This window comes from Hippopotamus amphibius, chromosome 2 (assembly GCF_030028045.1).
Source record: "Hippopotamus amphibius kiboko isolate mHipAmp2 chromosome 2, mHipAmp2.hap2, whole genome shotgun sequence".
NCBI lineage: Eukaryota > Metazoa > Chordata > Mammalia > Artiodactyla > Hippopotamidae > Hippopotamus > Hippopotamus amphibius.
This window is the reverse complement of record NC_080187.1, coordinates 29,217,825-29,242,323: the sequence shown is the minus strand read 5'-3', so window position 1 is coordinate 29,242,323 and position 24,499 is coordinate 29,217,825. Positions and strand designations below refer to the sequence as shown.

Here is a 24,499-nt window from a genome sequence, read left to right as displayed (position 1 = left end):
TTGGCAGGCGGATTCTTAACCACTGCGCCACCTAGGAAGCCCCCAGAGGTTTCTATTGTTAATAAACTACCAATGTAATTATTGCATGTCTTCTAACCCCTGAATCATGATCTAGAAAAGGAATTTGAAAAGCTCAACTCACAGCAGTAAACCCACTCCAGCTAGTCCTGACACACTTGTTGCCCTTCCTCAGTGATCTCTTACTTTGTATGATAATACTGTGTAGAATACTTAAACCCACATCTCTTCTGGATTACTCCAGGCATAAAAAAGTTAAATGGAAAGGACCAATTGGACAGACATTGAATTCATTTTAGTGGGACTTTCTGAGTATCCAAGAGCTGAAAAAATCCTTTTTGTGATGTGCTTGCTGATATACCTGGTGATCCTCCTGGGGAACAGCACCTTGATCATCCTCACTCTCCTGGATTCCCGCCTTCACACCCCTATGTACTTCTTCCTTGGTAATCTTTCCTTCCTTGACATTTGGTACACATCCTCCTTCATCCCCACAATGCTGATACACTTTCTATCAGAGAAAAAAACCATCTCCTTCACTAGATGTGTTGTTCAGATGTCTGTCACTTTCACTATGGGGTCCACAGAGTGTGTGCTCCTAGCAGTGATGGCATATGACCGTTATGTAGCCATCTGTGTCCCTCTGAGATACCCCATCATCATGAGCAAGGCACTTTGTATTCGGATGGCAGCTCTCTCCTGGGGACTGGGCTTTCTCAATACATTGACAGAAACAATTCTTGCAATACGGTTGCCCTTTTGTGGAAAAAATGTCATCAATCATTTTGTTTGTGAAATATTGGCTTTTGTCAAGCTGGCTTGCACAGACATTTCCTTGAATGAGATTACTATAATGTTGGGCAATGTGATATTTTTGTTTGCTCCATTACTGCTGATTTGTGTCTCCTACATTTTCATCCTTTCTACTGTCCTAAGAATCAAATCAGCTGGAGGAAGAAAAAAGGCTTTTTCCACCTGCTCAGCCCACATTACAGTGGTGACTTTGTTTTATGGGTCAATCCTCTTCATTTTTATGAAGCCAAATTCCAAAGACTCTGCTTCTGACAAACTGATTGCCTTTTCCTATGGAGTAGTCACACCCATGCTCAATCCTATCATCTATAGCCTGAGGAATACAGAGGTGCATGCAGCTATCAGAAAGTTGAGAGCTAGACTGGTTCTAGAGGAAAGGAAGATGAACTTACATCTCTGAGTTTATGCACAAAATAAGCCCATACACTGCAGGCAAGGTTTTTAACATAAACACAACAAAGGAAATAAAAGTTATACAGAAAATCACAGAATTTAAGAGCTGGAAAGATATCTCAAGGTACTAATCTAACTTTATCTTTTATGAAAATAACATAAAAATGTAGGGACAATTAGTCTATGAAATGAGAGTAAACTTTAAGAAACAAGAAAAAAATTGAAATTAAGTTTTTCCACAAAAATGCAGTGCATACGTCCACTTAACAAGTAAAGCATGTATTTTTTATTCCCCTTTTTGAGAAAAGTATTTGAATTCATGTTTTTTCTATTTATTATTGGTTTTTGTTTTACCCAGGCATTTGATCTGGCCCCAATCTAATTTTTCTGGGACATATTTTTCCTTCTTCGTTCCCTCCCCATGTTTCTCCCATGCCCTTTACATACACTATGCTACATTTACTTTGGAGTTATCCAGATATAGTGTGTTCTTTCACACTTAAGGACAATAGTATATGTCACTACATCCCCATATCACATTTCTCCTATGGGGGCATCATAGCCACCTAATTAAAGGCAATATAAGTGTTATGTTTTTGAAAATCCTTCCAAAATTTACCCACAGTGAAAGCACTATTTACAATAGCCAAGATATGGAAGCAACCTGTGTCCATCAACAAATTAATGGATAAAGAAGATGTGGTGTGTATATATACATAAAATAGAATAATACTCAGCCACAAAAAATAATGAAATTCTGCCATTTGCAGAAACATGGATGGACATAGAGCACATTTTGCTTAGTGAAATGAGTCACCAGAGAAAGAAAAATACTCTGTTATTCTATGTTATCACTGTTATGAGGAATCTAAATAAAACAAAAGAATATATGTAACAAAACAGAAACCAACTCACAGGTATAAAGAACAAATTAGTGGTCACCAGTGAGGAGAGGGAAGAGGGGAGGAGCAAGATTTGGGTATGGGATTAAGAGACACAAGCTACTAAGTATAAAACAAATAAGAAAGAGGATATATTATGCAGAAGAGGAAAATATATGCCTTATTATGTATAACTTTAAGTGGAGTAGAATCTATAAAAATATTGAATCACTGTGTTGTATACCTGAAACTAATTTAATATTGTAAATCAACTATACTTCAATAAAAAAGAAGGAAAAATAAAAAATAAGGAGATAAGGATGCACTTCCATTCTTCACCCATGTGTTATAAGCATTTGCATGTACATGTAATTTGAAAGGTTGGAGTAATTAAGGAGGGTGGTTCTACATTTTATCTTATCTTACGACATTTAACTCCTTTCTAAAATGTAGTTTTATTATTTTTTTCAGTTATACATATACATGTATCTATTCTATTTCAAATTCTTTTCCCAATTAGGTTGTTAAAGAATACTGAGCAGAGTTCCCTGTGCTATACAGTAGGTCTTTGTCAGTTATCACATGTCAATCCCAAACTCCCTAATTATCCCTCCCCCATACCCTTCCCTCCTGGTAACCATAAATTCGTTCTCTAAGTCTGTAACTCTATTTCTGTTTTGTAAATAAGTTCATTTGCATCTTTTTGTTTGTTTGTTTAGGTTCCACATATAAGTGATATCATATATTTCTCTTTCTCTGTGACACTTCACTCAACGTAACAATCTCTAGCTCCATCCATGTTGCTGCAAATGGCATTATTTCATTCCTTTTAATGCCTAAGAAATATTCTATTGTCTATATGTACCACATCTTCTTTATCCATTCTTCTGTCAGTGGGCATTTAGGTTGCCTCCATGTTTTGGCTACTGTAAACAGTGCTGCAATGAACAATGGGGTGCACGTATCCTTTCGGACCACGTTTTTCCCAGGATATATGCCTGGGAGTGGGATTCAATGATCAGATGGTAGCTCTATTTTTAGTTTCTAAGGGAACTCCCATACTATTCTCCATAGTGGCTGCACCAATTTACATTCCCTCCAACAGTGGAGGAGGGTTCCCTCCTCTCCACATCCTCTCTAGCATTTATTGATTATGGATTTTTTGATGATAGCCATTCTGATTGGTGGGAGTTGATATCTTTTTGTAGTTCTGATTTACATTTCTCTAATAATTAGCAATGTTGAACATCTTTTCATGTGTCTCTTGGCCCTCTGTATGTCTTCTTTGGAGAAATGTCTATTTAGGTCTTCTGCCCACTGTTTGTTTGGGTTGTTTGTTTTGATGATATTAAGCACTTGAGCTGTTTTTAAATTTTGGAGGTTAATCCCTTGTCAGTCACATCATAGAAATGTTACCATGTACATTTTGTTTGCAGTTTCCTATACTAAAATTTATTGACTATAAGGACAAATATTGAAATTAAAATTCCACTTGTGATTATTATCATGTTGTAAGAAGAAAAGGGTTTAGTGTGGGGACAGTGGAGTGATAGAAGGTAATGTGAATTCAAAAAATGGGAGTTCAGTAATACACAGGGAATAAAACAAATGAGTAAACATATGAGGTACAGTGAGAGCCAGGTATTCACTGTCCGAGGAGTTACACACATGGAAAGGGGGAAAGCTACAATAAACCCTGTGGTATTGGATTCGAATTGGCAATAGTGTGAACTCACAGCTTTCAATATATAGAGATATACAGAGTAATATACACATAGAAAGATAGATGCTGGATAGATATACATATAGAAATTAATATGGATGCAAATGTTTGTAAATGCGTGTCTACACACATGTACACATGTGCATATACAAGCACATTATTCCCCAGATATGCCCACTGAGAGGGCTTGGGAGCAGTGATATGCTAATAGAAATTGCACATCTAATTCCGGATCATGATTTCTACATGAACTTTTCCACTAAAAAGGAACCAGGGCTGATTCTAAGACTGTTGCAGGGTAAAATCTGAACTTTGAAAAGTATGTACATCGGGTATACAATTCTATAGTGACACTTTTTCTTTCGGTACTTTAATGATGTTGCTTCATTATCTCCGGCTTGTACTGTCCAAGGGGAAGTCTTGTCATTCCTAGAGAGCAGCAAAGTTCTCTCTTAGGAATATAATGTAGCTATTCTGATTTTAAGCAACTTGATTATGATGAACCTTGGTGAGGCTTTCTTCCAGTTTCTCATTCTTTTGCTTACTCAAATTCTTGTGTCTTTATACTTACTGTTCTCATCAAATTTAGAAAACTTCCATCCATTATTTCTTTAAGTATTGCTTTAACAAAAGTTTTTCTTTTTTGGACTCTAATTACATTGTAAAACAACTATACTCCAATAAAAACTTTTAAAAATATGTTATTTTAGACTTTCAGTGATTGGTCAAGAAAAAGACTTAGAAAATCATACAAAACATTTAAAATGAATGTCTTTCTCCACTAATCTTTTTTTTTACCCCCAGTAATCCTCACATGTATATTGACCACTAAATATCCCTTGGTGTTTATAGATATTATTTGCTACCAGAGATTAAAAGAGTACAAAGAGGGTACCTAACCAGCAATTTTTTCACAGCCACTTTCACTCCTTTGTTCAGTAAACTACAAATGATAGGATTCAATGTGGGAGTTAATTCAGCATATACCAAAGTTAAAATTTATCTACTTCCTGCGAATCTGCAGCTGAGGGCTTCAAGTACATGCAGAGAGCTGTCCCGTAAAACAAAACCACCACAGTCAGGTGGGCTGCACATGTTGGAAAGGCTTTGCTTCAACCATCCACTGAGCTGATTCTTAGGATGCTGGAGACGATGAACGCATAAGAGATACAAATGAGGAGCATTGGCACAGGAAGAAGTACGCTGATCACCAGCATGATTAACTGCACCTTGGAAGTGTCTACACAAGCCAGTGTCAGGACAGCCAGAATCTCACACGTGAAATGACTGATGACCCTATTTCCACACAGAGACAGCTGCAACACAGACACTGTTTCCACCAGGGCAGTGAAGCAGACTGTCACCCAGGAGACAGCTGCAATCTGCACACAAACCCTCTTGTTCATGATGATGGGGTATCTCAGGGGGCTGCAGATGGCCACATACGGTCACACGCCATCACGAACAGGAGCACACACTCAGTGGAGCCCATGGCCAGAGAGAAGTACAGCTGAGCGGCACAGCCTGAGAATGAGATGGTGTTTTCCCCTGAAACAAAGTTAGCCAGCATTGGAGTCAGGGCAGAAGAAGTGTACCAGATGTCCAGAAAGGAGAGGTTGCTGAGGAGGAAGCACCTGGGTGTGTGTAGGTGAGAATCCAGGACACTAACGGAGATCAGAATAATATTACCCAGCACGGTTATGGAGTACATTAGCAAGCACAGCACAGATATGGTGATTTCAACTCTGGGGTAGTGAGTAAATCCCAGGAAAGTAAAATTAGAAATGACTGTCAATTTGTCTTGTCCATTTTATTCCTTCTTGTTCATCTGCAGTAGTGAATAAAAGTACACACTGTAAATGTCTAAAAATTTACATTCTACCAACTTTCAATGGGTTTTTGTTAGGGGAACTTTAAAGGGAGCATTGTCCTGCCAATATTAGTAGCAATATCACAGTAATTATTCACTCATTCATCCAACTTTTACTAAATACACTGTATGGCACTGAGAATCTAAAGCTGACTTACACAAGTCGCCTTTTCTCTGAGGAAACTCACAATCAAATACAGGGCACAGTAATACCATAACATGCGTGTCTCAGGGCACTAGACAAACACAGAGTAAGAACCCTATCTCTATGTTGGGGGCAGCTGATCAATCAAAAGTTGCATTGGACCTAATCAGGTTAAGGGCCAGTGGAGGTGTGCGAAGCAAGGAGCAGCTTTTTGAAAAGTTAGAATGTGAGAGGGTTTGCTTGCCCTTCATAAAGCTGAAAATTATCTTATGGATAGATGCACACACTGATACAAAGGAATATCAGGAGATGAGACTGAGAAGATTGGCAGGAGTCCAATGAGTATAATGCCACTCAAATTCTGTCTTCAAGAAGGCAACTTAAATATGGAAATCATCTTGAACCCCTTCCTTTCTTAGAAATGAAATCACTTTTCAAGTGTCAGTATTTTATTATTCAAATAAAATTGCTTACAACATATCTCACAGCTAATCATATATCAAGACATGTTGAAAAATCACTCTCCTGCAAGATAGAGTTCAGGTAAGCCTTCACATACACAGGCCTCATGCTCTCATTTATCTACATCTCCATCCTCGTCTCCCAATAATCTATCTCCCTTCACACTTTCTCCTCTGAAATAGCAACCACTTTGCCATTCCTACACTCACCGAGATTTTAACATTTCTATTTCTTTAATATATACTTTTTCTATGTGGAGGGTGTTTCCCATCTGTAGTCTTGTCTTTCTTAATATTATTCTTAATAATACTCTTCATTCATCAAAACCATGTGCAAAATATTAAGTACCGTATTACTGTGTACATACTTATGTTATTCAAGTATATCACACTGAACTATACCCAGATGTGCACTTCCTATTCCTCCCACCTTGCACTCTGAGCTTCAAAAGCTTGTTCCTCACAGTCCAGCAAGAAAATGACTTGCATTAGACATTTTTAAGAACACATTGCTGCCTTGAACATAGGAACTTCTGATACATATAAAATGAATAAAAATTTACTGTATATCTGTAAGCCAAAATAAAAACCTGAAGACTTCTCAACTTGTCATTTACATCTGCAATCTTACCTGTGACATTAAAAAAGGTAGTTGAATTAGCCTTTAAACTTTATTTGATGTACAGTTGGAGGGGAAAGAGGATAAAGACCACTTGTACTCAGGGAAGAGGTAGAAATGCTTTCTAGTCAACCTCTGTAGGGAATTAGAGCACTGTCCTTGGAGTGTGAGATTTTAGGTCCTAAATTCAACCATGCTACTTACTGGCATGCAAAATTAGGCAAATCATCACTTGCCCTCTTTGAAACTTGCTTTACTAATCTATACAAAGAATATGATAACTCCTATCTTATGCAGATCTGAGAGATCTAGACTAATGTGTTTTAAATTCTCCCTCCATAATCCCAATTCCATGACCACTCTAATGTTTCAGAGAATCACGGTGGGTTTATGACTTTATGGTCACCCTGTTTTCCAGGACCTTAACTGACCATGTGCTGCTCCAGTGCTGGCCCACATTGACTCAGAGTTTTTACATTTAGCACATTTTTCTCAATCTATTAAAATTTCAACCCCCAATCCATGTGTGAAAATGAAATATTTACTGATTATTTCCAGAAAGGTGAAAGACATGTCTGGTCTCTAAAGGCCATTTTGGTCAGCATATACGTTCACTTCCACTGAGGGTTTCTCTGTTGGGCTTTCCCCACCCAGCACCCAGTTTTCTGGCTCTGGCTCTGGCTCTTCTCTTGCCCTCCCCTTTCTCTTTTCTCTTCACCACTCTTTTGCCCTCTTTCAGAAACAACATAATGAACTTTTCTCCTTTTCTTATGCAGATTGAGTCCCACTCAATCCCTCATCCTTATCTTAGATCCTTATCAGTCTCACCTACCCCAAGTCATTGCATGTATTTCCTCTTTCTCTAAAATGATTTCTGATGCCAATGCTAAGATACTTAAATATTTTCCAACAAACCCCTCTCTTTCTTTCTAAATGTCTGAGTCAGAGTAGACTTAGAGAAATTCTGCTCCAACCTTCTTATTTTAAAGTTGAGAGACATTTGGTTATGATTTGTCTGAAGTAAATGGCTGGAACATATAGCCAAAAGTTTTATACCATATTCAGTACTCACGTCTTCAACTCAATATTTTTCCCACCAACCAGTACTTCTTTTTAAAGTAAACATCTTTATTCTCATTTTGTGGCCTAGGCAATACCCATTAATAAATTTTGTAAATCTGAGATTACAGAAAAGAGATGGATAATGTCTCCTCCCATTCACCTCAGCACATGTGATGAGCATCTTCCCTTTTGGTTAATGTGTACTTCAATATTTACAATTGATCCTCAGCACAGTCCTTGTAAGTCTGGTGTAGTGCTCAGAAGAGTAAAAGATTCTGAATTTTGTAATTTTGATAATACTCTATGAAAACTGTATTAAAGTGGGTTGCGTAGAGGCATTTTTATTCAGAAGAGTGCAATGAAAAAGGACATGGATGTCCTTGGTTCACAAAAAAAAAAAAAAAAAAAGGAGAATTCTCAACATACATTGCTCCTATTAATTAAAAAATTTTAAGCAATTTATTAAATGAAATCATGATGTGAAGATTTGTTCTGCCAGAATCACCTCTTAAGATCTTCTTCAAAAATCTTTCAAAGGGGAATCTCTGGAAATAAGACTACCAAAGTCTCCTGTTGCTTTTAGAGACCTTCCAACTCTCTTAACAATTTAAGGTTGTGATTCCAAAACATAAAGAAGTTAAGAAAGTTTCTATTTCTCCAGGGTGTGATTCTGCAAGTTCAGTTAACTAACTCAGGACAAAAAAAGTAGGTACAATTTTAGTAATTATTTCAAGTCATTTAGCCAAGTAAAGGCCTGACTCGAACAGCATTTGTGCAAGCAGAACTGGAGGAGACCATTTGCCTATTCCCCTCCTCTGGAGACTGCCTTTGAACTATATAGCAAACATTCCAATTAATAGAACCATAGAGATGCCATCCCAGATAGCCTCTGAGCTTGTAAAGTGACCCATTTATTTTCAGGAATCTCTCCAAGTAACTCTGTTATTTGAGTAATAGAAGATAAAACATTCTTACTGATCTTTTAAATGGCCACAAAGTGAGATTTGGGCTCTATATTGCTTTGCTGCCACTTCTTTGAGGAAATATCTCTATTATTTACTTTGACTGAATTTTATACTTACCTTTATTATTGGTTTACTGAAATTTTACAAAGAGTTTCTTAAATATGGCTTAGTTTTCATTTACCCTTCTTGACATCATAGATCTCCTTGAGTTTGTGGCTTGATGTCTTTCACAGGTTTGAGAAAATCATTCAACATTAGCATTTTGCTTTTCTACCCCATTTCCTCTTTATCCTCTCCCTATGAGTGTTCAGTTATACATGCTAGGCTTTTCCAACATGTCCCATATAGCTCTTATAGTCCTTTCTGTATTTTCCTTCTCCTTGCAACATTCTGGATATTTTCTACTGATCTCTTTCAGTTTGCTAAGCCCTTCTTCAACTTTGTCTAAGCTGTGGTTAAGTCCATCTCTTTAGTTCTTCATTCCCAATTGTATTTTTCAGCTCCATAATTTCCGTTTGATTTTTTAACATAACGTCAAATTCTCCAGTGAACACTACATTTTGCTGTGTATGTTGAGGGACATGTTAACATTAGTTATTTTCAAATGTGTCTGATAACTCCTATGTTTGGATCACCTGAGAGACTTTCAATCGTCTGTTTTTGTCTCTTGATACTGTATCTTAGGATGAATGGTAATTTTTTAATAAATGCCAGTTATCATACATGAAAAATGTATAATCTCTGGATGATGTTTTATTTATACAAGGAGAATTCCCATTATGCTTTGATAGAAACCTAGAGTGGGAGAGATTGACTTATATCAAAGAGGCAGTGAGATAAGCAACAGCTGGACTTCAGATTTTGTAAGACTTGGCCAAAACTCTGTTTCATCTCCTATTTTAGATTTATCCCTCTAGGGTCCATACTGAGACTCTGGAGTTTGTATAAGGGAGATTTCTCCTTCATGGGTCACAGACTTAAATTTTTATCTCATAAGCACTGTGGGACTGCTGAAATCTCACCTAACATGTTTAAACCCTTTTTGCTCAATTTCCAGCCCTCTTACGCTGAGCAGCCTAAGAATCAACAAATGCTTCATATGGAAAACCAATGTTACCTTTTGGGAACACTTGTCTTTAACTCCCCTAAATCAGGACCTTGGCCTCCATTCTATTCAGAGTAGGATGTCTTGGTAGGTCTAAAATACAAGTTTTGTCTTTCCAGACCCATGAGATTACCAAAATCTGTTGTTGTTTTTCTGCTTCTTAGCAGCATTTCTCTGCTGTTTCTAGCCAGCCAACAGGCAACACTAAAGAATGAGCAAATGCCTCAGGAAATAAAAAGGAGCACAGAATGTTTGCTTCACTTAAATGAGCTTCCCTTCTCTCTAGAATCTTAGTTCCTCATATCCTGACTTCTTCAGAAGCAAACTAATTCATGAAAAAAATTTACACTATCCAGCTTTTCTAGTTTTTTTTAGTGAGACCATTAGCTACTCCACTTATATGTTCAATATTAACTTTTTTTTTTTACATTTTTATCTGTCTCCCTGACTAGAGTATAAGCCCAATGAAGGCAAGAATGATTTTTATGTTCACCAATATATATTGTGTGCTTAGCCGAGTGCTAAGGAAATATGAGAAACCAGAAAATTTATTTGAGTTGAACTGAGTATCTTTTGAAGATCTGATGTATGATCTATTGTGAAAGAAAAATTGCTTCTAAATTTGTTGCTGTGCAAATGTCTAGTATTTTAGAGTATATTACTCTTTGCCACCTTGTGCTATCCTGTTTTTCTTACAGGAGATATTCTGGATAAGGAAGAAATTTTTAATCCTGGGTATAGTTGTTCCAAAGTTCATCAATACCTACTATTAAAGCAGAGTATTCAGGAGGTGAGAAAAATAAGGTAAAATGAGAGAATTTTATTTTAAAAAAATGTAATTTTGCCTGAAATGGCTATGGATTATGTAAAACTAGGTTTTGGAGTTCTTAAAAATTAAGATTCTCCTTGTAAGACAAACAAACAGGTTGCAGAAAATATAAAATATTTCTACCTCCAAAACATTATAGAAAATATAAAGATGATTTTCTTAGTATGAAGTATAAATGAACTCCCAGGAATCCTATTATAACATATTTCTGATAAACGTTTAGGCAGACTAACCGAGAATAAAAGGGAGAGGACTGAAATTAATAAAATTAGAAATGAAAAAAGTTACACCTGACACAGCAGAAGTTCAAAGGGTTATAAGAGACTACTGAAAGCAACTATATGCCAATAAAATGGATAGCCTAGAAGAAATGGACAAATTCTTAGAAAGGTACAACCTTCCAAGATTGAACCAGGAAGAAATAGAAAATATAAAAAGACAAATCACAAATAATGAAATTGAAACTGTGATTCAAAGTCTTCCAACAAACAAAAGCCCAGGACTAGATGACTTCACAGGCAAATCCTATTAAACATTTAGAGAAGAGCTAACACCTATACTTCTCAAACTCTTCCAGAAAACTGCAGAGGGTGAGACACTCCCAAACTCTTTCTACGAGGCCACCATCACCTTTATACCAAACCCAGACAAAGATATCACAAAAAAGAAAATTACAAGCCAATATCACTTAGGAACATAGATGGAAAAATCCTCAACAAAATACTAGCAACCAGAATCCAACAGCACATTAAAAGGATCATACACCATTATCAGGTGGGATTTATCCCAGGGATGCAAGATTCTTCAATATATGCAAATCAATCAGTGTAACATACAATATTTACAAAGTGAAGGATAAAAACCATATGGTAATCTCAATAGATGCAGAAAAAGCTTTTGATGAAATTCAACACCCATTTATGATAAACTCTTTCCAGAAAGTGGGTATAGAGGGAACTTACATCAACATAATTAAGGCCATCTACGACAAACCCAGAGCAAACATTATTCTCAACAGTGAAAAAATGAAAGCATTTCCTCTAAGATAAGAAACAATACAAGGGTATCCACTCTTCATTATTATGCAGCATACATTTGGAAGTCTTAGACACAGCAATCAGGGGAGAAAAAGAAATAAAAGGAATTGGAAAAGAAGTGAAACTGTCACTGTTTGCAAATGACGTGGTACTATACATAGAAATCCTAAAGATGCCACCAGGAAACTACTAGAGCTAATCAATGAATTTAGTAAAGTTGCAGGATACAAAATTGGGATTGCCATATGTACATTACTAATAAGAAAAAAATATCAAAGTGTACACTTTAAATATATGCAGTTTATTGTATGTCAATTGTATCTCAATAAAAGTTCTTAAAAAAAAAAAAGAAAATCCTAAAGATGCCACCAGAAAAATACTAGAGCTACTCAATGAATTTTGTAAAGTTGCAGAATACCAAATTAATACACAGAAATCTCTTGCATTCCTATACTCTAACAACAAACATCAGAAAGAGAAATTAAGGAAACAATTCCATTCACCATTGCAAGAAAACAAATAAAATACCTGGGAATAAACCTACCTAAGGAGGAAAAAGACCTGTATGCAGAAAACTATAAAACAGTGATGAAAGAAATCAAAGATGGCACAAACTGATGGATAGATATACCACGTTCTTGGATTGGAAGAATCAATACTCTGAAAATGACTATACTACCCAAATCAATCTACACATTCAATGCAATCGCTATCAAATTACCAATGGCAGTTTTCACAAAAATGGAACAAAATATTTTACAATGTGTATGGAAACACAATAGACCCTGAATAGCCAAAGCAATCTTGAGAAAGAAAAATGGATCTGGAGGAATCAAGTCCCTGACTTCAGACTATAATACAAAACTACAATCATCAAGACAGTATGGTACTGGCACAAAACAGAAATATAGATCAATGAAACAGGAGAGAAAGCCCAGAGATAAACCCATGCACCTATGGTCACCTAATCTATGACAAATGAGGCAAGAATATACAATGGAGTAAAAACTGCCTCTCCAATAAGAGGTGCTGGAAAAACTGGACAGCTACATGTAAAAGAATGAAATAGAACACTCTCTGACACCATACACAAAAACAATCACAAAATGGATTAAAGACCTAAGTGTAAAGCCAGACACTATAAAACTTTTAAAGGAAAACATAGGCAGAACACTCTTTGACATATATTGTGGTATGATCTTTTTTAACCTACCTCCTAGAGTAATGAAAATAAAATCAAACATAAACAAATGGGACCTAATTAAAGTTAAAACATTTTGCACAGCAAAAGAAACTATAAACAGGACAAAAATATAACTCAGAATGAAAGAAAATGTTTGCAAATGAAGCAATGGACAAAGGATTAATCTCCAAAATATACAAGCAGCTCATGCGCTTAATGTCAAAATAACAAACAACCCAATTAAAAAATGGGCAGAAGACCTAAGTAGGTATATCTCCAAAGAAGACATATAGATGGCCAAGAGGCACATGAAAAGATGCTCAACATCACTAGTTACTAAAGAAATGCAAATCAAAACTACAATGAGGTATCAATTCGCACCGGTTAGAATGGGCATCATCAGAAAATCTACAAACAATAAATGCTGGAGATGGTGTGGAGAAAATAGAACCCTTCTGCAGTGTTGGTGGGAATGTAAATTGATATGGCCACTGTGGAGAACAGTATAGATGTTCCTTAAGAAACTAACAATAGAATTACCATGTGACACAGCAATCCCACTACTGGGCATATACCCAGAGAAAACCATAATTCAAAAAGATACATGCACTCCAATGTTCATAGCAGCACTATTTATAATAGGCAAGTCATGGAAGTAACCTAAATGTCCATCAACAGATAAATGGATAAAGAAGATGTGGTACATATATACAATGAGTATTACTCAGCCATAAAAAGGAATGGAATTGGGACATTTGCAGAGACATGGATGGCCCTAGAGACTGTCATACAGAGTGAAGTAAGTCAGAAAGAGGAAAACAAATATAGTAACGCATATATGCAGAATCTAGAAAAATGGTACAGATCAACTGGTTTGCAAGGCAGAAATAGAGACACAGACGTAGAGAACAAACATACTGACACCAAGCAGGAAAAGTGGTGGGGTTGGGGTGGGATGAATTGGGAGATTGCCATATATATATATATTACTAATAAGAAAAAAATATCAAATTGTACACTTTAAACATATGCAATATTTTATGTGAATTATATCTAAATAGAAGTTCTTTAAAAAATGCAAATCATTCTTCCCTGCTGGCCTCAGACTTTGTGTATCACAATCCCAGGAAATGGAACACAGAAGTTACCAGTGTGGCTCAGATGCTTTATGTTAAATAAAGTAAGAGGTAGAAGGTCTAACAACTATGTGAGCAATAGCTGGAGTAGTGGTAAAATCAGTGCGATCAGCTCATGGAATTCCTCTAGAAGAATCTATTACCACTAGAAGTGCAATTCTTCCAGAAGTGCTTTTACTTAAAGAGACAGATATTTATGTAATACAAGCTACAAATGAGATAGGTTTTTTAATCACATAACAGTGATGATTGTGTTTTATGAGACAATCCTCTTCAGGCACATGAAGCTAAAGTCCAAAGACATGACTTTGAACAAACGGATTACCCTGTTCTATGGGGTAGTCACCCCATGATCAATCCTACCACCTATAGCCTGAGGAAGAAGGAGGTGCTATGAGAAAAATATTGAGTAAATACTGGCTCTGGAGAAAATGATAAGAAACTGACATCTTTGAATTCATGCACAAGACAAGCTCAGATTTGTTGAGGCAAGGGTTTTAAATATAAACAGAACAAAAGAAAGTCATATGTAGAATCACAGAATTTCAGAGTTAGAAATATCAACATCACAAGTCTATATCATGTTCTGAAAACAACTGTGATCTCATAAAAATGTAGGGTTAAGTAGCCTAAGAAAAATGCAAGTAAACTTATGAGGACAAGACAAAATATACATTTAAAATTATGTCTTTCCAAGAAAATCCAACACATGTATATTTTCAGGACCCTTTATTTGAAATACTTTTGATATATCTGCTCGCTATTTTTTTTTTCACCCAGAGACCTCATCTGGCCAAAACCTACATTTTGAACTACATATTTCACCTTCTTGTTTCCTGCTTACATTGCCCTCAGAATGAGAGAAAATATTTGCAAATGAAGCAACTGACAAAAGATTAACCTTCAAAACATACAAACAACTCATGCAGCTCATTATCAAAAAAAAAGAAACCCAAATAACCCAATCAAAAAATGGACAGAAGACCTAAATAGGCATTTCTCCAAAGAAGACATACAGATGGCCAACAAACACATGAAAAGATGCTCAACATCACTGATTATTAGAGAAATGCAAATCAAAACCACAATGAGGTATCACCTCACACTGGTTAGAATGGGCATCATCAAAAAAATCTACAAACAATAAATGCTGGACAGGGTGTGGAGAAAACGCAACCTTCTTGCACTGTGGTGGGACTGTAAATTGATAGAGCCACAATGGAAAACAGTATGGAGGTTCCTTAATAAACTAAAAATAGAATTACCATATGACCCAACAAACTGACTACTGGGCATATACCCAGAGAAAACCACAATTCAAAAAGACACATGCACCCCAATATTCATTGCAGCACTATTTACAATAGCCAGGACATGGAAGTAACCTAAATATCCAACAACAGATGAACGGATAAAGAAGATGTGGTACATATACACAATGGAATATTACTCAGCCATAAAAAGGAATGAAATTGGGCCATTTGTAGAGACATGGATGGACCTAGAGTCTGTCAGACAGAGTGAAGTAAGTCAGAAAGAGAAGAACAAATACTGTATATTAATGTATATACCTGGAATCTAGAAAAGTGGTATGGATGATATTATTTGCAAAGCAGAAATAGAGACACAGATGTAGAGAACAAATGTATGGATACCAAGGGGGAAATGTGGGGTGGGAGGAATTGGGAGATTGTGATTGAAATATGCACACTATTGATACCATGTATAAAACAGATAACTAATGAGAACCTACTGTATAGCACAGGGAATGCAAATCCATGCTCTGTGGTGACCTAAATGGGCAGGAAATTCAAAAAAGAGGAGATAGATATATAGGTATAGCTGATTCATTTTGCTGCACAGTAGAAACTAACACAACATTGTAAAGCAAGTATACGCCAATGAAAAATAATTTTTTAAAAAGTTGGAACCATAATGTATAATAACCACAGTTAGCTGTGCTGAGTAGGTGGAAAAGGCCTTGCATCTCTGTGGCTGAGTTCATTCTCAAGATGGTGTAGAAGACGAACATGTGGGAGAAAAAGATGATTTGCAGTGGAAGAACTAGAAATGCCATATTTGATATTGTCATGGTGATAATATTGAGGCATTTATCAGCACAAGCAAGCTTGAGAATAGCTAATATTTCCCATGTGAAATGCTTGATAACATTATTACCAAAGAAAGGCAATTGCATGGCAAGAGATGTTTGCACAATTGAGTTGATTCCACCAGAGAACCATGACACAGAACATGACACATCAGTACATACACCACCTTGCTCAGGATGACAGGGTATCTCAGAGGGTTGCAGATGGCCATGTAAGTGGTCTATCACGTCAAGGAGCAAACATTCTGTTGACCCCATTGCAAATCCTAAGAACATCTGCACTGCACATCCAGAGAAGGAAATGTTCCTTTTCTTTGAGATTAAGCTCACCAAAGTTGAGGGAACAGAGGAAGATGTATAGCGGATATCCAGAAAAAAGGGGTTTCCCAGGAAGAAGTACATGGGGGTGTGAAGACGGGAATCAAAAATGCTTGCTATAATCAGAACACCATTGCCAATTAGAATCACTAGATACATAATTAGAATTAGAACAAAGTAAACGATCTCAATCTTTGGCTAATCAGAAAGACCCAGAAGAACAAAATCTAGCACAAATGTCTGGTTAATTTTATCCATGTCATCTGCATTCAGGATGTCAAAGGAAGATTTAAAGAAGATGTGGTACATAGAGACAATGGAACAATATGCAGCCATGAGAAGGAAGGAAATCCTGCCATTTGGGACAACATGGATGGACCTTGAGAGCATTATTGTAAGTGAGATGTCAGGCAGAGAAAGACAAATACTGTCTGATCTTATTTAAATGTAGAATCTAAAAATGCTGAACTCAGAAACAGAAAGTAGAAAGGTGGTTACCAGAGGCTATGGACTGAGGAGATGTTGGTCAAAGAGTATAAACTTACAGTTAGAGGATGAATACATTCTGAGAATCTAATGCACAGCATTGTGATTATAGGTAACGATACTGTCTTATACACTTGGAATTTGCTAAAAGACTAGATCTTAAATGTTCTTACCACCAAAAAAAAGTAAAAGAAAAAACTAATACTTATATGATGTGATGAAGGTATTAGCTAATGCTATGGTGGTATTGCCATTGCAATATATGTGTATCAAATGAACACATTGTATAGCTCAAGCTTACACAATGTTATATGTCAACTATGTGTCAATAAAAAATGCAGAATAGCACATAAAATATATAGATTTTGAGTTTTTCAGGTTGAACAGACAGAAAAAGATGTTGGGGAAAGAGGACTGAAGTCCTGCCTCCTTTCAACATCTTTATTATTCGGTGGTCTTTTAGTAGAAATTACTACTGCAAACAATAACTATAAACATTAAATCAATGTGTAACTCCAAAATATACAAACTATACATAGCATTTGAGAAACTAAATGTATTTGATAAATTGTCCATCTGTTGACAAGTATATATTCTAAGTGTCCACCATGCTGCAATACAGAAAATTAAAATGGAAAGTCTTCTGCCGTTAAATATTTTTCAGTCCCTTTAATGAAACTTTCTCATATATATATATAAATATATATATATCTCCACATATATACATATGAATGATATATATATGAATGAATAATATCTTTTTGTTCCTCGGTTACTCAATCTTTAAAATGAATATAATAATAGCATATAACTCATAGGATTGTAATAAGGATCAGATAAGTGAAATACCTGAAAAGTGCATAGAAAAATGCTCCTCTCCCCTAACTTTTTAATTTTTTTTTAATATTTTCAAAGTTTTTTTTAAGTTAATTAATTAATTTGGCTGTGTTGGGTCTTCGTCACTGCACGTGGGCTTTCTCTAGTTGTGGCAAGTGGGGGCTACTCTTCGTTGCGGTGCTCGGCCTTCTCATTGCAGTGGCTTCACTTGTTGTGTAGCACAGGCTCTAGGCACATGGGCTTCAGTAATTGTGGCTCACAGGCTCTAGAGCGCAGGCTCAGTAGTTGTGGCACATTGGCCTAGGTGTTCTGAAGTATGTGGGATCTTCCCAGCCCAAGGATCGAACCCATGTCCCCTGCATTGGCAGGCAGATTCTTAGCCACTGCACCATCAGGGAAGTCCTCTTCAGGAACTAGATTGGTGTTATTTATTATTCTCTGATATTAAATGTCAGATGCCTGAGTAGCATAAATCATAGCATTTAGAGTGAACTAAATTTAGAAAAAATATGTAGAAATTGAAGAAGAAATTACCAACTTGAAAAAGTGGGCTTATCTGAAAAAGCTTTAACAGAAAGTTATTGAGAAATGAGGATTAATTTCTGGGACAAAGGTTGAGTTTGAGTGAAAATCTTTGTTATTAAACTGAAAGACAAATTGTTTTTAATAAAACAATTTTTAATTTTTAATGAAAGCTTATATTCTCTTCCATATGCTTCAACTCTGACTTGGATCCAGAGGGAAAATGAGTTCAGTTTTAATTTTCTATTGACATTTAATTGTCACTTTCAATTGTTTACATTCCTCTCACCTAACTTTCCTGAATCCATTGCAGAGTAGGGATGCAAAATTCTAAAAGCTCATTTCAGGCTCTTATCAGCTGAAGATGGGGCAGAGCTGCCAATAGATGACAGGGGCAAGAATGACAAAAGCTGAATTTGAAATCTTTTCTACACTCTCATATACCGGCTGGACAACCTTCAGCAAACTATTTCAACTTTCGGAGGCTGAGGCTCTACATTTTTGTAATAGGAATAATTGGACTAACTCATGGTAGTAGTCTGAGAAACACATGAGATATTTGAAAGCATGCAAATGAAGGCAATTTAAACAATTAATTGTGGAAGGTTTTCAGATAATTCCCCTCCCACCAAACCACCAATACTTATTAAAGATTTTTTCTGTTTGGGTCTTATAATTTTCAAATGTTGTGGTAATGTTGACATGATATATGTCTCATATTTCAGTAGCATTGCAACAAGAACATACCAATTATATAATTGGATCAAACTACATTCCCCCTGGAAAGTTTTCAATCCTCCATGTTTACATTTCTGATTTTAGTTTGTTGCAAATATTGTAGCCCTCCCTGGTTTGCCCCAAAAAGCATTTAAATTGCCTTGCTATGCTAGTGCCTGGTCTTTTGGAGGGTGTTTCTGGAGCTCAAAATGTAGAGAAACAGTTAGATAAGCACAAAGGCCCCAAGAATCTCTGGGTTATCTTACATATTTTTTCTGAGATTGAACTAGAATCTCTGGACCGGAGCATCAGAATATTTTAAATAGGTTCATCTATCAGTTTAACCCAAGGAATAAACTATTGATAAGCCAAAGCTTGAAGAAAATAATTACAGCAACCTGCTTGTTATCTAATACTCACTAATACCCCCTCTCTTTATCCTGAAAATTATTACATAAAATGGAAAGCATTTCTTGAGGCTGTAAGGCAAAGCAGCTATTAAGGAAGAAGACATCTCAAATCAAGGAAAGGAAACCATTCCTCAGGCTCAGAGGTACATAAATGACATAATGTTCCATATTATTCTGTTGTAAATATTGTTTTTCCAATTATGGGTAAGATATCAACTTTATACATTTTAAGTGGATGTATCTATTTTCTCATCTGTCAAGTTTTCATCATTTAGTGTCATAAAGCTTCATGTTATATTTTAGACCATTGCTGGGTCATTTTCACAACAAAGATCTTAGGTAGGAATTGGCCTCATTTAAAGATGAGAAATACAGTCCAAATCATTGAATTTCAAATCTAAGTACTCTAAAATAAAATTCAGCGTTCTCTGCTACATCAGCCTCTTCAAAAACTTTTATTCTGCCTCTCCTCCACTCCCCATAGCAGATAGAATGAGAAAATTAGGTTCCTTTAACTGGTGATCTTAGAGACATTATTACAAAACAGGTATGTTATCTGTTATTTTCTCTAGCATCTAAGCAATTTGAACACTAGTATTGGACCTATAATCTGCTGAAAACATTAATTCTTTGTTCCAAATGTGTTGAACTGTAATGCAATCATTTGACCATCTTCAGCAGTTACTATGACCACCATATTAAAAAATATATTTTTAAAAGCTTTTAAAACCAGCTGAGGTACCATATCACCTGAATGATTATATTCAAAATAATTGTTGAATTCAAATTAATTAAGACAAAAAATATGATTCCTATATCTAACCCTCTAAATACAAATAAACACAAACCACCTCTTCCCTGAATCCTTTCTGGAAGCTCCTTGAGCCAGGATCACCATAGTCAGTACCTCTTTATTCTAGTGCCACTGAGTTCCAGAGTGAACTCTGATTCCAGAGAGTAAATTATGTGTAAGCAAAAGTGCACCATATGCCCTTTACCTCTCATTTTGATTACTACTGACCTGGATTAATCTACTAGCTTCGTAAAACAGAAATGTTAAAAAAAAAAAAAAGAAAACAAAGGGCATCTATTCCATCTATTCCTACATTGTGCTAAGTGCTATATTTGTAGGATAATTCTGCTTAGTGGATCAAATTTGTGGCTGTCATATTCTCCACGTGTCTGTCATTCTGTTTGGATTCCAAGTTTCTTAATATAGACTCTCTCAAATTGCCATTAAAACCAATAAGATTAACAAAGCAGACTTTCCCTGTCTGAGATAACAGTGTTTTGTAAAGAGTGTCAGGTTTAGAGCTAGTCAAAACTTGCTTCCTACACACAGTTATTTGGCACAGAACACTGGGTAAGTAATTTACCTTCTTTCAGAACTGTTTCCTTGTGTCTAAAATGAAAAGGCAGTAGCTTAGGAAAATTCCCTGTAAGCTTCAAAATTGTAAAGTCATATAAAAGGAAAACATAAGCTGTTTAACAAATATTAAAATATTTGTATAAAGAATTATCCTTTGGTCTTGAGGAAAATAGATGCTATAATGACTTCATTTGCTCACCACCATTCCTAATTAAATTGCCTGGCACAAACTAAGCCAATGCTATGTACATGTTGAATGAATTAATGCACAAGCATTTGCATATTACATTTCACTTGCAAAGTGGTTTCATTGTATCATATCACTGGATTCACTCATGAAATCCAAGAAGAAGCTCTTGGTAACTTTAAAGATGAGTAAATCTAGGCTCTGAAAAGTGGAGCAGCCCTCACTTCCCTAGCATTTGAAAGATCTAGAATTTTGAAGTTGGGTTTCCTAAGAATGTAATTTCAGGTCTCATACTCTTTGAATTAGAACTAATTATGACTCAAGGAAGAGTCATATAGGCCTTTCATATGTGCATATGTGATAGTAGTTAAATTCAGACCAGGATGCTCCATTATACTGGTGGCACACAGTTGCTGAGAGAAGCTTAAAAATGTGAGCATAATGTCACAGAGCTCATAAAAGATGTAGCCAGATTTTTTAAGCTCATGTATTTGACCACTATTGCCTATAATGTTCAGCATATCCTAGGGCACCTGGAGGAAAACTGAAGACAAAATGAATGTGTTCTTTTGCACCCAGTGAGCAATAACTCCATAAACTCACTACTTCTAGAAGAGAAGTTTCCTAGGGTTAGGGGGGAAAAGTTATTTTTAAAAACAGCATGAATAATAGAAGGCTTAGGTTCCTTTGGTTATTTTAATAACAAGCAATCAATTAAGACTTATCTGTGAAGGACCCAACAGAGCTTTGGTCTCACTTCAGATTGAACATAAGTTCACTTTAGTTTTCACAGGACTGAGCTGAGAACCCAGAGGAAATGGGAGGATCGTGTTTTTGCCAAAGGAATTAAAACTTTTTGATACCAATTTGACCTAAAATGAAATATTTGTCTAGTTCCAAAAAAAGGATGAATTTTGAGTCAGGGTCTCCACAAGCTAGAGGAAGAGCCAATGATTGCCCTGAAAAACAATGTTTACAGACCCACCATGCACAGGTCACAGTTCAGTATTACTGAGAAAAGTACATGACCCTGAAGAATGCCTCTAAATTAGCTCTTTTCATGTTTTCATCTTTAACACTCCCTTCCTCAAACTTCTGAAGGTTCCCAAATGCCTGGAGAATAAATTATAACTTCTGATTACTACATTTAATATACCTCACAAACTGGCAAATCTTTCAATTGATGCGATGAAATATTGCCCTAGCCCTCTCTCACGAGATCTCCCCTTCTTTGAAGTCTGATTGAACCTACTCTTAGAGTTCGAATAAAGCATGTGCACTGATTCAGAGGCTCCCCTCAAGAGAATCTGTCTGGTCTCCTACCAACAGACCTCACCATACAGCAATACTGTGCATCTTGCTGTTGTTGCTGCTGCTTTTTAACCAAGGTCCACATTCTCTTAGCCCCACAGACTCAAAGCTGACTTGCTAACACAGGAAGAGGCTGGATCTCATTCACAGGGTTTGATTAACACCAGCTTACAGATACTACTATGAAGCACAGTGCCATCCTTTGCAATGAGAAGCAAGAGCCAATGGGGAGCAGTCACTTAATACCTTTGCTCAGTCCATTCTTTCCTTCTGTACAGATAGTCTGGATGCCTGCTTCTCATCAGAAGGGGAAAACTAGGTCAAATCAAGGGGGTTACTTATATGCATGGCATATTTAGTGGAATCAAGCTAATAGCAATGCCAGATTCATTGATCTCTACATTAACTATAACCTCTCCAAGGTTATACTTGACTTGAAATTTGTTGGATGAGCACTGACTCTCATTGACCCTGGGAAGGTCCTTGTATTCTCCATTGCTAACTAACCACCTTATAACTGATTTTTTTTTAACTTTAACTAGATTAAAAACTCTATTTTTTTTAAATGCCTTGTCTAACTAAGCATTAACACATTTCTTTTCTTTTAAGCACCTTAATGCTTTTCTTCCAATCCATTATGTGCTTTTTTTTGGTGTCAGAACTCAATTTTCCTTTTCCTTTACTTTTTTGATAGTCCCTTCTATTAAACGACATTTCTGATCGGCGCTTCTTCATTGACACATGCCTTATATTGCTCTGTATGATTTTATATGTGTTTTCATTTGTTTCCTTTTAAACTTACGTTTTACTTAATCATGCTCCTCTGTATATCAGTTTCTAGTCCTCTGTACATTATTTTCCTTTACCCTTAAAAAGCCACCTATATTCTCCCATAATCAGTGATTCCACTAACCTTTCCTTCCCAACCCAAAACTATCTTTCTGATTTGTCCCTAAAAATGCATGCACCCTTGTAAGATATGTATTTAAATTTGTACATAAATTTTACTGTGCTAGAAATCTCATCATTGCTTACTTCTCTCAACAGTTTTTCAGGGATCTATTTATGTTGCTATATGAACATCTAGTTCATTCACTCCTCACTTCTGCAAACAGTTCCATTATGCACGTTCACATGTGGTAAAACCATTTCTCTGATGATGGATATCAAGGTTGCCTCCAGCCTCCTTTGCTGCAAACAATGCAATGATGAGCATCCTCATGCTTGTCCCCTTAAAGTGCTGGGCAAGGACTTATCTGAGACATATTCCCAGGACTGGGATCATTGGGTCCTACCCAATTTTAATGCAGCCAGAGAGTTTTACAGTTTATCAGTGTACATTCCCATCAGAGATCTACTTCCCCACATGCTTGCCAACATTTGATACTATCTACTTTTCTAAAGAAAATGAATATTTTATGGTTATCTTAAGGAGAATTATTCTGACGTTGACCATTTAATGAGCATTCTTCAGATTTTCGAAATGGTAGAATCTCTCCATGTACTTGTTAGCCACTTAGGAAAACTTCGGTGAATCACTGATTCATATCCTATGACCAATTCTCTACTGGTTTAAGGCTTTATGTTTTAAAAGTTTTTCCTCCACTATAAGTTCCCAAGATTTTCTATAGTCTTTTATTAATATAATAATTTTTCACATGTAAATTGTTAATATATCTGGTTTCCAACTGCAAGTATGATAATCCAAGGATCAAATTTTATTTTTTCATATATAAAGACATTTTCTTAACAAAACCTACTAAGCTATCATTTCCCCATTGCTTTACAGTGAGAGTTATATATGTCAAATTCCCATATACATATGTATCTATATCTGAGACCTCTTTTCTTTTCTACTGGTCTATGTAAATGTTCCTGAACCATGATCATAATGTTTTTATTAGTGTGGCTTTGTTGTGTGTTTTAAATATGGATTTTCCCCTTTCTTTTCTTTATAAACTTGTGTGCAAGTTGTACAATTTTATTCCACCA

At 36.0% G+C, this 24,499-nt stretch overlaps 1 protein-coding gene and 2 pseudogenes across 1 annotated transcript; 1 reads left to right on the top strand and 2 right to left on the bottom strand.

Moving 5' to 3' along the window:
* The first annotated feature begins 277 nt into the window (after nt 1–277).
* Nucleotides 278–1,231, top strand: LOC130845583 (olfactory receptor 13D1-like). The gene has a single exon (XM_057723037.1). The coding sequence runs from the start codon at nt 278–280 to the stop codon at nt 1,229–1,231; it is 954 nt and encodes a 317-aa protein (XP_057579020.1).
* Nucleotides 1,232–4,683: 3,452 nt separating this feature from the next.
* LOC130844297 (olfactory receptor 13F1-like) lies at nt 4,684–7,382 on the bottom strand (annotated as a pseudogene).
* An 8,781-nt stretch (nt 7,383–16,163) lies between these two features.
* On the bottom strand, nt 16,164–16,926 carry LOC130846704 (olfactory receptor 13C3-like; annotated as a pseudogene).
* Between the last annotated feature and the right edge of the window lie 7,573 nt (nt 16,927–24,499).